At 53.0% G+C, this 12,687-nt stretch overlaps 1 protein-coding gene across 10 annotated transcripts in view; it reads left to right on the top strand.

Annotated features, from left to right (window-relative positions):
• CACNA1B (calcium voltage-gated channel subunit alpha1 B) overlaps positions 1–7,025 on the top strand; it is a 192,692-nt gene extending 185,667 nt beyond the window's left edge. For 9 of the 10 annotated variants that reach the window (XM_086684663.1, XM_086684668.1, XM_086684671.1 and 6 more), the window contains 5 exons: positions 1,011–1,146; positions 1,285–1,401; positions 2,573–2,780; positions 3,034–3,278; positions 3,714–7,025. In XM_086684663.1, the coding sequence (XP_086540789.1) occupies positions 1,011–1,146; positions 1,285–1,401; positions 2,573–2,780; positions 3,034–3,278; positions 3,714–4,244 (1,237 nt within the window). In that variant the 3' untranslated portion in view covers positions 4,245–7,025. The remainder of the gene's footprint in view (positions 1–1,010; positions 1,147–1,284; positions 1,402–2,572; positions 2,781–3,033; positions 3,279–3,713) is intronic. The other variant, XM_086684670.1, reaches the window with a different exon arrangement.
• Positions 7,026–12,687: the final 5,662 nt, after the last annotated feature.

Consider the following 12,687-nt stretch of genomic DNA (forward strand, 5'->3'; position numbering starts at 1 on the left):
GTTCAGGAAAAATGAATGTTACTTATTTTCATGGTTCTAATTTTTATAGAATCAGCTACCACTCCCTTTTAGTGCAAGTGAGCCAGTACCCAGTCAGCCTGGACCAGGCAGTTGGAGCATTTACTGTGCCGTCTGATGCTGGTACGCGTGCAGCTGGCTTCCGCACGGAGTGACCTCAGGGGTCACAAGGCCTGGAGGTCCAGCTTCCATTCTCCTGACTGGGCCTCCTGACAGGGGCAGCCATCCCCAAGGCAGCAGCAGCTCCAAATAGCACACCACAGGGTAGATGCCTGTTATCAGTGTGGCCAGCTGAGGCCAGCAGACTCCATCTCAGAGCTCAGAGTGTGATTGATGCCATGCGACCTGTGTGAGTGAGAGTGTTTCCATTGCTTCACTGGACATGGGAACAAGCAGTAATCCAGGCCAATGCTGGTCAGTTTCGATGCCACGTGGGAGATGTACACCGATAGAGTGAGGTGGAGTACATGGACTGGGGAAGGCCTCCTCCAAAATGTGACACTAGATCTGAAGGGCAGAAAGGCCTCCATGGCTGGAGGTTGGGGAAGCAGGGAGGTGGCAGTGAATTTGGAGGTGAGGAACAGGAGGAACCCTCAGGAGGGAGCCGAGGGCCAGCAGAGGCAGGATGTCCTTACTACGATACATCACATACACATGTGGCCTTGTCCTGGCCAAATGCCATTCATGCTCCCGCTACACATGTGAGGCCCCGTCTAGGGCTGAGGAACCTGCTGCTTGTCCACAGGCCAGGAAGTTGTGGGCCCAGACTTCCCTCTGTTCCTGCCTGCTCTAAGCCCTGGACCTGGGTCCACATCCCTTGTTTTGCAGCCACTGGAGAGTGCCTGCACTTGAGGGGCTTTATGGCTCTGGGATTCCTCTAGCCCAGAGCAGAAAGGGCCAGTGTAGGCTCCTGGCGGGTCAGAGCCAGGTCCTTGGTGGGCATGTGGTGCCCCATAGACTTCTTAGGCAACAGGACAGTCCTCTCTTCACAGACAAACCCAAGAGAGTGGCATCAAGGAGTCTGTCTCCTGGGGCACTCAGAGGACCCAGGAGGTACCCTATGAGGCAAGGACACCCCTGGAGCGTGGCCACTCTACAGAGATCCCGGCGGTGCATCCAGGAAAACCGGTGAGGGCTCTCAGGGCTAGGTATTGAGGCTGGGGATGGGGGGTGAGACAGGGATGGTGGTAGATGGCAGGAATGGTGTGGGGGAGAAGGTGAGAGTGGAGGGGAGGTGGGTGTGACTGTGGGCTGCTGTATGCCCAGGCTGTTGATGTCCAGATGCAGAGCATGGCCCTGAGAGGTCCTGACGGGGAGCCCCAACCTGGGCTGGAGAGTCAGGGACGAGCGGCCTCCATGCCCCGCCTGGCTGCAGAGACCCAGGTGGGTAGTCTTGGAGGGTCAGGGTCGTGGGAGGGTTGGGGACTGGGGCATGAGGAGACCTGGCATAGGGAGGGCTTGTGTCCCATGCGAAGCCTCCCCACCTGTGCTACAGCGTGGGCACTGTCAGCCCTGTTGGGTCCTCCCAGAACGCCGTGATGGTCTCAAGACGTTCAGCCAGATTCCATTGAGGCCAAGAGTCCCCACCGCTTACTTGTGTTCAGCCTCCCGTCAGGGCACTGGGGCCTCCACCCTCCAGCCCTGTGTCCCTGACCCAGCCTTTACCTCTCTCTAGGACATACCTCTCCCACCCCAGCCCGCACCTTCCCCCCCAAATGCACACAGTACCTCACACCTTGGTCCTCCCTATTTCCCTTTGAGGCTCCAAGGGTGACCTGCCCTGCTTTTTCTCTAGACACTGGAGGTGGCACCGCCTCCCTCCCCTGCTCCTTCTGGGATGCTTTGACTATGGAGCAGGAAGCTCCAGGGCAGGGAGGCTGTGGGCCCTTTCACAAGGTCTCAGAGAGGGGTCTGCAGACCTGAGGCTGTGTCAAGGGGCTCTTCTTTCACTTGCTGGGAGGGTGAGGGCCTCTGAAGGGACATGACCTTTGGTGTTTCCCCGGGGCTGGCTCTATTCCTGCCTCCTTTTGTGGTTCCTGGTTCTACGCATCTAAATTGACTTTCGTTCTCGAAACTTGTCTTTGCCTCCCACTGGTGGTGGCTCCTGTCCTTTTCCCCTTCCTGATCCTGGCCAGCTGGGCATCCATCCAACTTGAGGACACCCAGCAGGGGCTGTGGATCAGCTCTACTTGGAGGGCGCATTTCCGCAGGTCCTGATTTCAGCCCTGGGGCAAGCAGCCTCATGGCCCTGGGCCAGCTGAGCCCTCACACTCAGCCGGTCCTCAGGGTTCTTCCAGCCAGGCCCACAGCCTCCCTCTTCCTGGCATCCTCCCTGTCCGCCAGGGATGCTGAGGCCAACAGGCTGCCTGGGCCCTGCCCGGCCTGGCAGACACAGAGAGCACCTTGTGCAGTGTGCTCTGAGAGAAAGGGTGGGATTCGGTGGGGAAGAACTTTCCCGAGAGAGGGAGTGCCATGGCTCCTGCCAGCCACCCTGGAGCCTGCCCCAGGTCCCCCTCGCAGGCTGTGTGCCAACCCATGTCCTGCCCGCCCGCAGCCGGCCCCTGACGCCAGCCCCATGAAGCGCTCCATCTCCACGCTGGCGCCCCAGCGCCCCCATGTGGCTCATCTCTGCAACGCTGCCCTGGACCGCGCCCCAGCCAGCCAGGCTGTGCCCCACCACCACCACCGCTGCCACCGCCGCAGGGACAGGAAGCAGAAGTCCCTGGAGAAAGGGCCCAGCCTGTCCGCAGACGCAGATGGCGGTGCGTGAGAGGGGTCCCCTGAGTGGCCATGGCCTGAGGCAGGGGTCTGAGACCGTGTTCCTTTTTTTGCCTCACGTACAAGCAACCCGGAGTAGGGGGTGGCGAGTCCTAGGTCTGGGGACCAGGCAGGACCACCCACCCACCTCAGCTCTTCCCTGGGTCCCCCTGCTGGCCCTGGGGACCAGGTCTGGGGTGGGGGGGAGTCTGTCTCCCAACCTGGCTCTCTGTGCTGATTTCTCCTCTTCCTGGCCAGCACCCAGCAGTGCTGCAGGGCCGGGGCCACCCCCGGGAGAGGGGCCCACAGGCTGCCGGCGGGAGCGTAGGCAGGAGCGTGGCCGGTCCCAAGAGCGGAGGCAGCCCTCTTCCTCCTCCTCGGAGAAGCAGCGCTTCTACTCCTGTGACCGCTTTGGGGGCCGTGAGCCCCTGCAGCCCAAGCCCTCCCTCAGCAGCCACCCCACATCACCGACAGCTGGGCAGGAGCCAGGACCCCCGAGACAGGTAAGACATAACCCCCCCCCCCCCCCCCCCACCGACTCACTGCCCCTCCTCACAACCCTCCTGGGCCTATGCTCTGAATCCCCCTTCATGTCCTGGTGCCCAGGCCCAAGTCTGCACCCCCCCCTTTCTCACCCCATTCCTCCCCCAGCAGCCCAATCCTCCCCTCCCAACTGCCTTGGACTGGCCTCTGGTCTCTCTCTCCTCTCCCTGGACTTGCCTGTCCCCCTTTGTCACCTACCATTCCCTGACTGCCACCCCAGGCCTAGCCAGCACTATGTGTCTTCCCCCCACCGCATGCCCTACCCGTCCCCCTCCCAGGGCGCCTGCCCCTCTCCAGGCCTCTCACCACCACCTTCGTGGTTCCTACTTGCACTGGCCTCTGTCCATTTGGTCTGGTCCTTTGATTTTTATTTGCTCTATTCTGTTTTCTTGTAGGGTGGTGGTTCAGTGAATGGGAGTCCCTTGTTGTCAACATCAGGTGCTAGCACCCCTGGCCGCGGTGGGCGGAGGCAGCTCCCCCAGACTCCGCTGACCCCCCGTCCCAGTGTCACCTACAAGACGGCCAACTCTTCCCCTGTCCACTTCGCTGGGGCGCAGACCAGCCTCCCCACCTTCTCCCCTGGCCGGCTTAGCCGTGGCCTTTCTGAACACAACGCCCTGCTCCAGAGAGACCCCCTCAGCCAGCCTCTGGCTGCTGGCTCTCGGATCGGCTCCGACCCTTACCTGGGGCAGCGTCTGGACAGTGAGGACACTGTCCGCGCCCAGCCTGAGGACACGCTCACCTTCGAGGAGGCTGTGGCCACCAACTCGGGGCGCTCCTCCCGGACTTCCTATGTGTCCTCTCTGACCTCCCAGTCCCACCCCCTCCGTCGCGTGCCCAATGGCTACCACTGCACTCTGGGACTCAGCTCGGGCGGCCGGGTTCGGCACAGCTACCACCACCCCGACCAAGACCACTGGTGCTAGCTCGCTGCACCGCCTCCACCACACACCTGCTCAGCGGGCGCGTTCCAGTCGATGAGTTTTATCATCCACGCTGGGCTCCCAGGGACGCTCAGGGGCACCAATGCGGGGGCAACAGCCCCTGGGAGGAGGGGCCTCGCCTTTGGGGCCAGCTGGGGGGAGGCCCCACTTCTCCCCCCCTCCTCTTTGACGCTGGACCAATTCCTAAAGCCCTTTTGGAGAGGGACGTGGCTCTCTCTATCCCCTTGTATGCTGCCTGCCTGGGTCTCATACCACAGACCCTACACGGGAAGTGGCTGCATGTGCTGAGTAGGACCCTGCCAGTCTGAATCCTGTGTGATGGATCCCAGCATCTGGGGTGTGTGCCTAGAGCCATTTTTAGGAGGTCTGAATCTTGTGGAGACCATCCTTTATTCAAGTGTGTGGTACAGAGGAGCCCAGCGTGTTTAAGAGCCTGGCAAGACAACACAGTTGACAGTCAACAGCAGCAGCCTTGGGAGCCTGCTTTTGGCTCCATGCAAGTCTTGTCCGCGCCCACAAACACACACATGTGTGGCATTGCCCTTTGTACCTGGGACAGCAAATGGACACTAGAAGTACACTCACACACTCTCTGTCCTCTCCCAGATGCTGTCATCCCTGACAGGGACCAAATCTGGAAACCATTCTTGCTGTTGGTTTTGGTTTTTAATCACGACACCCTTCCCTCTTTTGTCAGTTCCATATACTTGACCTAGAAAAAAAAGAAAACCAGAAAAATGGGGAAGGAAATAGTAATATAACTTAAAGAAAAAAATCCAACCTGTAGGAAGCTCTCAGCTCTTCAGTGTGTGTGTGTGTGTGTGTGTGTGTGTGTGTGTGTGTGTGTGTCTTGTGCGAGGCAATGCTCTTGTGTCCAGCCCGGGTGGTCCCCCAGTGACCCCTGGCTCCTGCTGCTCTTGACCAAGTGCCTGACTTCCGAGCCCTCTCGTGCCAGGCTCCTGGGGGCGGTGACGTGAGGCCTGTGTGGTGGGTTTTGTGGAAACAGTTCCAAATATCAACCAAGTAGAAAGCTGCTGTCAATGGAGAACACTCATATAACATCCAGGAGGAGGTTATAGGTGGAAATGAAGTGACCATTTCCCTGTTTTCCTCCCACCAGCATGAGAGTTTCCTGGGAAGCCACAGAGCAGGGTAGAGCGTGTCCTTGTATGGGGGGTTTTCAGTCTGTTCTACATCTGAATCTCAGGGATGGGATGCCTGCCAAAGGGGGCATGATGTCTGCTGTCGTGAAAGTTTCTTTTCAGATAAGGCCAGAGGGAGGGAGAGGTGGTGGGAAGAGGGAGAGGTGGGAGCAGTGGAGTTGGAGCTGTCGGGGCAGGAGTGAGGGCCTGTGTTTGAGCAGATGCGGGCACTTGGGATGTCCTGACTGAAATGAGGCCCAAACTCGGAGGAAGCGATTGGTGAAGGAGAACCTTGGCTACTGCGGCTCAGATGGGAGTTTCTGAAGCCCAGCACTGTGTGTGGCACGAGATATGGGAAAGCAGGAAACAAAAGAGAAATCCAACCTCATGGCCATTCTCAAAAGGGAAAGACCATAGTTAGGAGGCTGTGCATAAAACACTGGGACACCTTTTGTTTTGTGAACAAAGGGAACGTTTAGATGATGTGATTCTGGTGCATCCTCCCTGTTTGGAAATGTCAGATGATCTCTTTGCTGGATCATTTGAGTGTTCCCATTGGCTTTTACCCCATGACTCACCTTGAAGAAACTTGGCCTGTGATGTGTGTGTGCGTGTCTGTGTGTGGAGGTGTGTCCTAGTGAGTGGATGTCGTTAACCCATAGGGCTATGCAACAAAAGACACACATTTAATAGAAATAAATCACGTAAGACCGCCACCTGTTCTAGGGTTTCAGCATGATTGTGACCAAACCATTTTATAGAATTTCCTTACTGGAAGGCACAACACTCTGAAACTTTAAGATTACAGAGTATTTTACTGCAATAGGAAATAATAAACTGGAATGGAATCTCAGACTGTGCATGAGATCGCTGTGCTCCTGTTGCAAAGCAGAAGGACCTGTATTTTGATACTGATGTTTCATCTCTGGCCCATGTTATTTTGAATGTATCCATTCTGTGCAGAACCACAGCTACTTTCCTGGCCATGTTGGGTGGAGAATCACTGTTCTAGCCCCACACAGCCTCACCACTTAAGTTGTCTGGATTCTTCTAGACACTGGAATTGGTGAAAACTACAGGGAGTGGGGGAGGAGATACTGTGTCCTGTTTTCCTGAATTTGGGTTTTGTTTCTGTATTGTCTCTTTTCAGCTATCCTATGTTTCCACTGAGATCTCATAGTGAGTTGCCAAATTTGAAATGCATTAACCAGTTGTCTGCATCTGGACCAGTCAAGCAGTGGCTGTAGTTTGAATAAGTTATGTGTGCATGTAAAATATATACATATATACATATATACAAGTATGTGCATGAAAATGTATATCTTCGTACTTTTTGATACAATGTATTCATTTGTTAATTTTTAATTATATTTGATATAAATCAAAGGTTTGTTGCAAAACTTTATATTTAAGAACAGTGTTAAAAAAATACCCAAAAAGAAGTCCCAACCATGCAACACAACTGGGGCCTGCTTTAAAACAATCCTGTGATTGATGAGTTTGCTGCCTGAGTAATATTGGTCACCCAGACTTTGGATTCTGCTATTGTTTCTACAATGACATTTTGTATGAATCAAAGTCCTTGGATTAAAATAAAACTTAGCAAAAAATCAAAAATAAACCCCATTCTGCTGGGTGATGTATGTGAGGGCTGTGGGAATCAACAATCAGTGAGTCCACGAGAGGCAAGGCCACCTCCATGGGCATGTGGGCAGGATTCTACAGTTGAGGAGGTCTCAGGAGAAAATGAGAATCCCCTAAAACTTGTTTGGTTCTGTTCACAATGCAAGTGTGGATCAGCCTGAGAATCTGGGTGGGGTTAGGGTTAGGGTCATGGGTTGGGGTCAAGGCCAGGCTTGAGATGGGGGTCAGGGTTTGGATCAGGGCCAGGGTTTAGGTTAGGGTTAAGCATAACTGGCTTTCTTTCCCCTCCTCCATCTCTGTGGGCCTCTGCAGGATAGACAGGCCTCATCCAGGGTCACACATGCATCAGAGGTTGAGCTGGAGCATTGGTTTTCTGCCCCTCAGTCCTAGGCTCTAACACAAGAAAAGCAAAATGTCCACCTGGTTGCTGACTGTTTCAGATCCAACTCCACCCCAGCCAAGGGTTATGGAGGGCCTCAGAGGTCATACAGGGTTCTTCCACCCTCCCACCTGGGAAGGGTGCTGCTGGCCCCACTCTGCCTGGGGTGCCCCAGGTTCTAGCACAGCTGCGGCCCACAGGGCACTCAGTAGACATGTGTGGCTTGATACAGAACTGGCTGCAGTGGCCTACCACCCGCCACGTGCGCCTTCTTGAAGGCCTGTGAGGCCCTACCCATGCCAGCTGGACCCTTCATCCTATCCGAGTGATCAGCAGTGAATAGCAGGCAGGACAAACCTTGGCCTCTGACCATCCAGGCAGGCATCTGTGGTCCTCCAGCTCAGGCCAGGCAGGGTCTTGACACCCCCCATGGCCAATTACTTAGCTGTGCTGCTATGCAGTATAATAGGTCCGTGGGCAGTATAGGCAGCCCTGAGGGATGTTTCTGTTCCCAATGTCTGTGTGGTTGAGACAAGTGCCTCCTCTCTCTCAGTCTCTTAGCTTGCCAAGGGAAGCAATGACCCTCCAAATGTGAATGTGGCCCTGGCCACAGCAGGCATACAGCAGACTGGCCCTGCAGTCCTTTGGCCTCCCGATTTGACATGCGTACTTGTTAAGAATCAAGGGCATGGGAGCAACTGTGTCTCCAGTGGGCAGTTTCTCACTGAGGCTGTGTGGTCTCAGAGAACCATGTGCATGACCCACGGACCATAGCCTCCAGAAAGCCTGCCAAGTGTGGATTTATGGTGTAGAATAATCCTTGAACCTCCCACTGCTTCACTGAGAAATAATTTCCTTACCACCCTCACATTTGATCCCTGCTCTTTGTTTTCTTTTGTTTTTATTATTAAAATTAAAAAATTTTTTTTGGAGAGTGAGAGAACACGTATGACAGGGAGCAGAGGGAGAGAGAGAGATAAAGAGAGAGAATCTTAAGCAGGCTCCACGCTCAGCACAGAGCCCAACGTGGGGCTTGATCCCATGGCCCTGGGATCATGATCTGAGCCAAAATCAAGAGTTGGGCGCTTAACCACCTGAGCCACCCAGGCGCTCCTGATCTCTGCTCTTTATAAAGGAAGGAGATAAGACTGGAAAACAGGCCAGTTTGTTCTTTGGGAGTGGGTGATTAATGTGGTCGGGGGGGGGCAGGTTTGAATCCTGGGCTTCCTCCTCCCAGGGACATGAGTGAAGTCTGTGTGCCTTCCAGTTTCTGAGATTTGAGCACCTGATGCCTAAGGCAGGAACCTTGAGTTTAGTACCAACAGTGCTAAACACTTTTGCAGAAAGTGGAAGAGTGTTTTGCCTTCGTGGGAGTCCAAGAGCACTAGATGGGCGACTGCAGTCCCTGACCCCAAGAGAACCCCTTCCTTCCCTGGACTTCGGATTCCACAGCTGCATTGTCAGCCATTGGTGCGGAATCTGGTACCTTCCCAACCCGGCATCCGTTGTCATGCCCAAGTCCAGCACTTATCTTTCCTTTCGGAACTGTCTCACCTGCCTCCCATCCAAACAGTTCCCAGAGGGCAGCCCCCACATTCCACCCACCTTGAAGATGGGCATATGGTCCAAGTCTAGCCAAACCCATGCTCCATCCTCTGGGTGCTCTGATGGATTCAAGGATGAGAATGTGACCCAAGACAGGCCAAAGACACTTAAAGCCATGACTTTTTGTGGAACCCAAGAGAAAGAGAAACCCTTCCTAAGAGAATGGACAGTGAGTGGGTGTCAGCTTGGAGTTGCTGGAGGCCCCAGATGCAGTGAGGCAGACCACGCATAAGGCACATAGCAGGATGGAGGGTTGGAGAGGGTCCAGGTAACATTGTGAGAGTGTGAGCCCCTGGGCCTGCCAGATTCAAACACTCTTAATTTGCCACTTGCAAGTATTGATTTATTTCTATGATTAAAAAATATTAATTCATTTTACTTCAGTAAGTGTGTCCAGTTCCTTGCCATCCAAAAATGTGCTAGCTGACACATCACAACCAACGATCCCTGAGATTCCCTGTGCACACTTCTTCACTGGGTGGGCCATGGCTGGGGGAGATGAAGAGAGTGGGCGGAGTCAGGTCTCAGGAGAGCTCCAGAACAGCTCTGTCCCTGTTCCTTCTCCGTCCTGGGAGAGGAAAACCCTAGAAGAGTGAGAGGAGAACTAACAGGAGAAAGAGGCCCCTGGATGACTAATTGCTCTGTTTGTATTTTCCATATTTTAGGGTCCGTCTTGTTAATGTGTATTTTTAGCAGGAAACCACTCATCTCCTCTAGGTTTCTGCTCTGATGCAATAGGTTTCTCTTATTTGACCTTTAATTTCTACTCTTCTATTTTTCTACAGAATGGCAGGAATATACTATGCAGAGCCCATACTGTAGGAGAAGGGAGTTAGCTCCACCTCCTTGATGGATGGCTGTCTAAATCTATTATGTGGAATTTGCTAGGAAAGGTCTATTCAACACATTTGTAAAAAAAAAAAAAAAAAAAACACACCTATGCAATCTGTTAATAAAAATGCAGCCAAGTAATTTAAAGGATCCCATTGGCTTCACTGAACAATTAATGAAGCAGGCAGCATCCCGTCTAGCAAATAGAAAGGAGCTCCTTTGAGTTACAGGGAAGGAAATGTTTTTAAAGGCAGAGAAAGAATTGAAAAAAAGAAAATCATCAGCAAAGGATGTATTGTTTTAGGCAAGGTCACCATTCGAAGGTGGACTGAAGGGGCCATTCAGTACATTTTCCAGGTTGACTGGTTGAAGGTTACCTGGGGTGTGTGTGTATGAAACTGCAGTTAGATTAGGTAGTAAGTCTTGGTTTGCTGAGTCTCTGAACATAGTGACTACACTTTTGGGCCCATGGTTTTCTAACTTTTTCTTTCTTTCTTTCTTTCTTTCTTTCTTTCTTTCTTTCTTTCTTTCCTCTTTCTTTCTTTCTTTCTTTCTTTCTTTCTTTCTTTCTTTCTTTCTTTCTTTCTTTTTCTTTCTTTCTTTCCAGTGTGGACACCCAGTAGTCATATTCCAGCACTACGGTGTTTGGCTGCTGATTCATTCCTGCTTGGCCACTGAGAGCACTTTCTACTGGCTCCTCCTGTTTTCCTTTGACATATTTCCATCTTTGTGTGGGTTTTCTTGGTAATTCCTTACTTTCTGATATTCAATATTATCCTGGATCCTATATTTACTGTCTCAGTCTCGGTGTCAGCAATGTCTTCAAGGAGCCCTGGTTCCTTTCATTAGAGAATGGTATTAAAAAACTTAAATGTGAGAGCTAAATGTGTTCATTGGACAATTCAGGGAAATATATGTACGTATTCCAACCTATGTATACACACCTAATTGTAAAGTTTTCTATGTGGAAATGTCTGTATCTATATTAAGCTAAAGATGAGTTTACACTGATGTCTCCAACCTGGTCCACCATCACACAGACGTGATCTTCTCCCTTTGCTGGTCTGTAACTTCCCACTCCAGTAGTGAGAAACCTGACTCCCACCACCTGCCATTTAAGTAATTCATTGCTCTGTTCCAGATCACAGCTGTAGAGTTTTCAGAACTGTTGGCTACCACCCTGATGGGAAAGAACTTTATGAAATAGAGTCCACTATTTATGTACAGTACATTTTTCCCTTTGTCCATAGATTCCATTCACTTCCAAAGTTACTTAGGTCAGCACCTTTTGCCACACAATTTACAGTGAGATCCTCCCCCCACCAATACATCCTAATATGGTTAGATTATTTGTCACAGTCTGTATCTCGCTGAAGGGGAGGAAGAAAATATCCTTGGTCCTTCCAAGGTTCTTCCAACTGGACAAAAAAATGAAATTGACCTGAGACAGAGCCTGGATGCAGGGCTTGAACTCACAGACCGTGACATCATGATCTGAGGCGAGGTCGTGAGTTTCTGAGCAAGGTTTTTCACAAAGTAGAAGTTTTAATTTTAGGAAGTTCATGTTACCAATTTTTTCTTTTGTGTAATGGCTTTTGGTGTTGTGTGTTAACACTCCTCACTGAACCCAAGGTCATGGAGATTTTCATGTCTTCTTTTTGTTATTTTGATAGTTTTAAATTTCATTTTATTAAAAAATTTTAAAATGTTTACTTGAGAGAGAGAGGGCGCACAAGCAGGGGAGGGGGCAGAGAGAGAGAGAGAGACAAAATCTGAGGCAGACTCCAGGCTCTGAGCTGTCAGCATAGAGCCCAGTGTGGGGCTCCAACCCACCAACCGGGAGATCATACCTGAGCCGAAGTTGGACGCTTAACCGACTGAGCCACCCAGGCGCCCAGATAGTTTTGCATTTTAAATTTATCTACAATTTTGAATGTATTTTGGTGTAAGTTGTAAAGTATATGTCTGCATTTCATTTAATTCCATATGGTTTCCAATTAATTGTTTCTATTTCTGGGGACGTCGGGGGATACTGGGCTCCATTTCAGTTAGAACTTCCAAAACGGAACGGATTCAGCGGGCCCAGGGGAGGGGTCGGTGCCTCCACAGAACTGAGGGCACCTGCACTATTGCCACCGCCTGCAGGGGGCGCCCGAGCCCCACTTCCTGACGCCGGGGCGCGCAAGCGCGTTCAGCCCGCCTCCTGCCTGACAGGAGCTCCTCTTCCTCAGGACCCGCTGTGGGGGATTCTGGCGGACGTGGGTCCGCGTCCTGGTCGACAAGAACCCGGTCTCCTCAGGACCCGCCGCGGGAGGGGCAGGTGAGGAGAAAGCCAGGCCGGGGGAGGAGGAGCTTTCCGAGCGGGGTCGCTGAGGTGGGCGGTGTTCAGGGGACCCGGCGGGGAAGGGCCCGGCGCGGCATCGTGCACGGTGACACTCTATCCCCCGCAGGGCTGTGCGTGCGGCCCTCGGGTCTTCCTGCTCCGGGGCCGCGGGGCCGCGCGTCCGTCTTCCTGCTCCGCGCCGACTCGGTTCCCGCCGCGTCCTCACGCGGTTTACGGTCCGGGAGCAGGTGCGGGCGGTGCTCGGGCGCCCGCCTCTCTGGCTGCGCGGGGTCCGTTCCCCCTCCGCGCGCGTGTCGCGGTGTCTGTCCCGTGTCTGTGACGGCGCCACTGGGAGTTCGGTGCGACGGCCACGGATCTGCAGATCGCTCCGGGTAGGACGGACGTGGTCACAGGGTCGGTTCCTCCATGTCCAGGAGCACAGAGTGGCTTTGCTTTCTTGTGCGTCTTCGTCCGTTTCTGTCCCCAGTGTCCTGTCCTCGG

This window comes from Puma concolor, chromosome D4 (genome assembly GCF_028749965.1).
Source record: "Puma concolor isolate L17-30 chromosome D4, mPumCon1.1.hap2, whole genome shotgun sequence".
NCBI classification, from domain to species: Eukaryota; Metazoa; Chordata; class Mammalia; order Carnivora; family Felidae; genus Puma; species Puma concolor.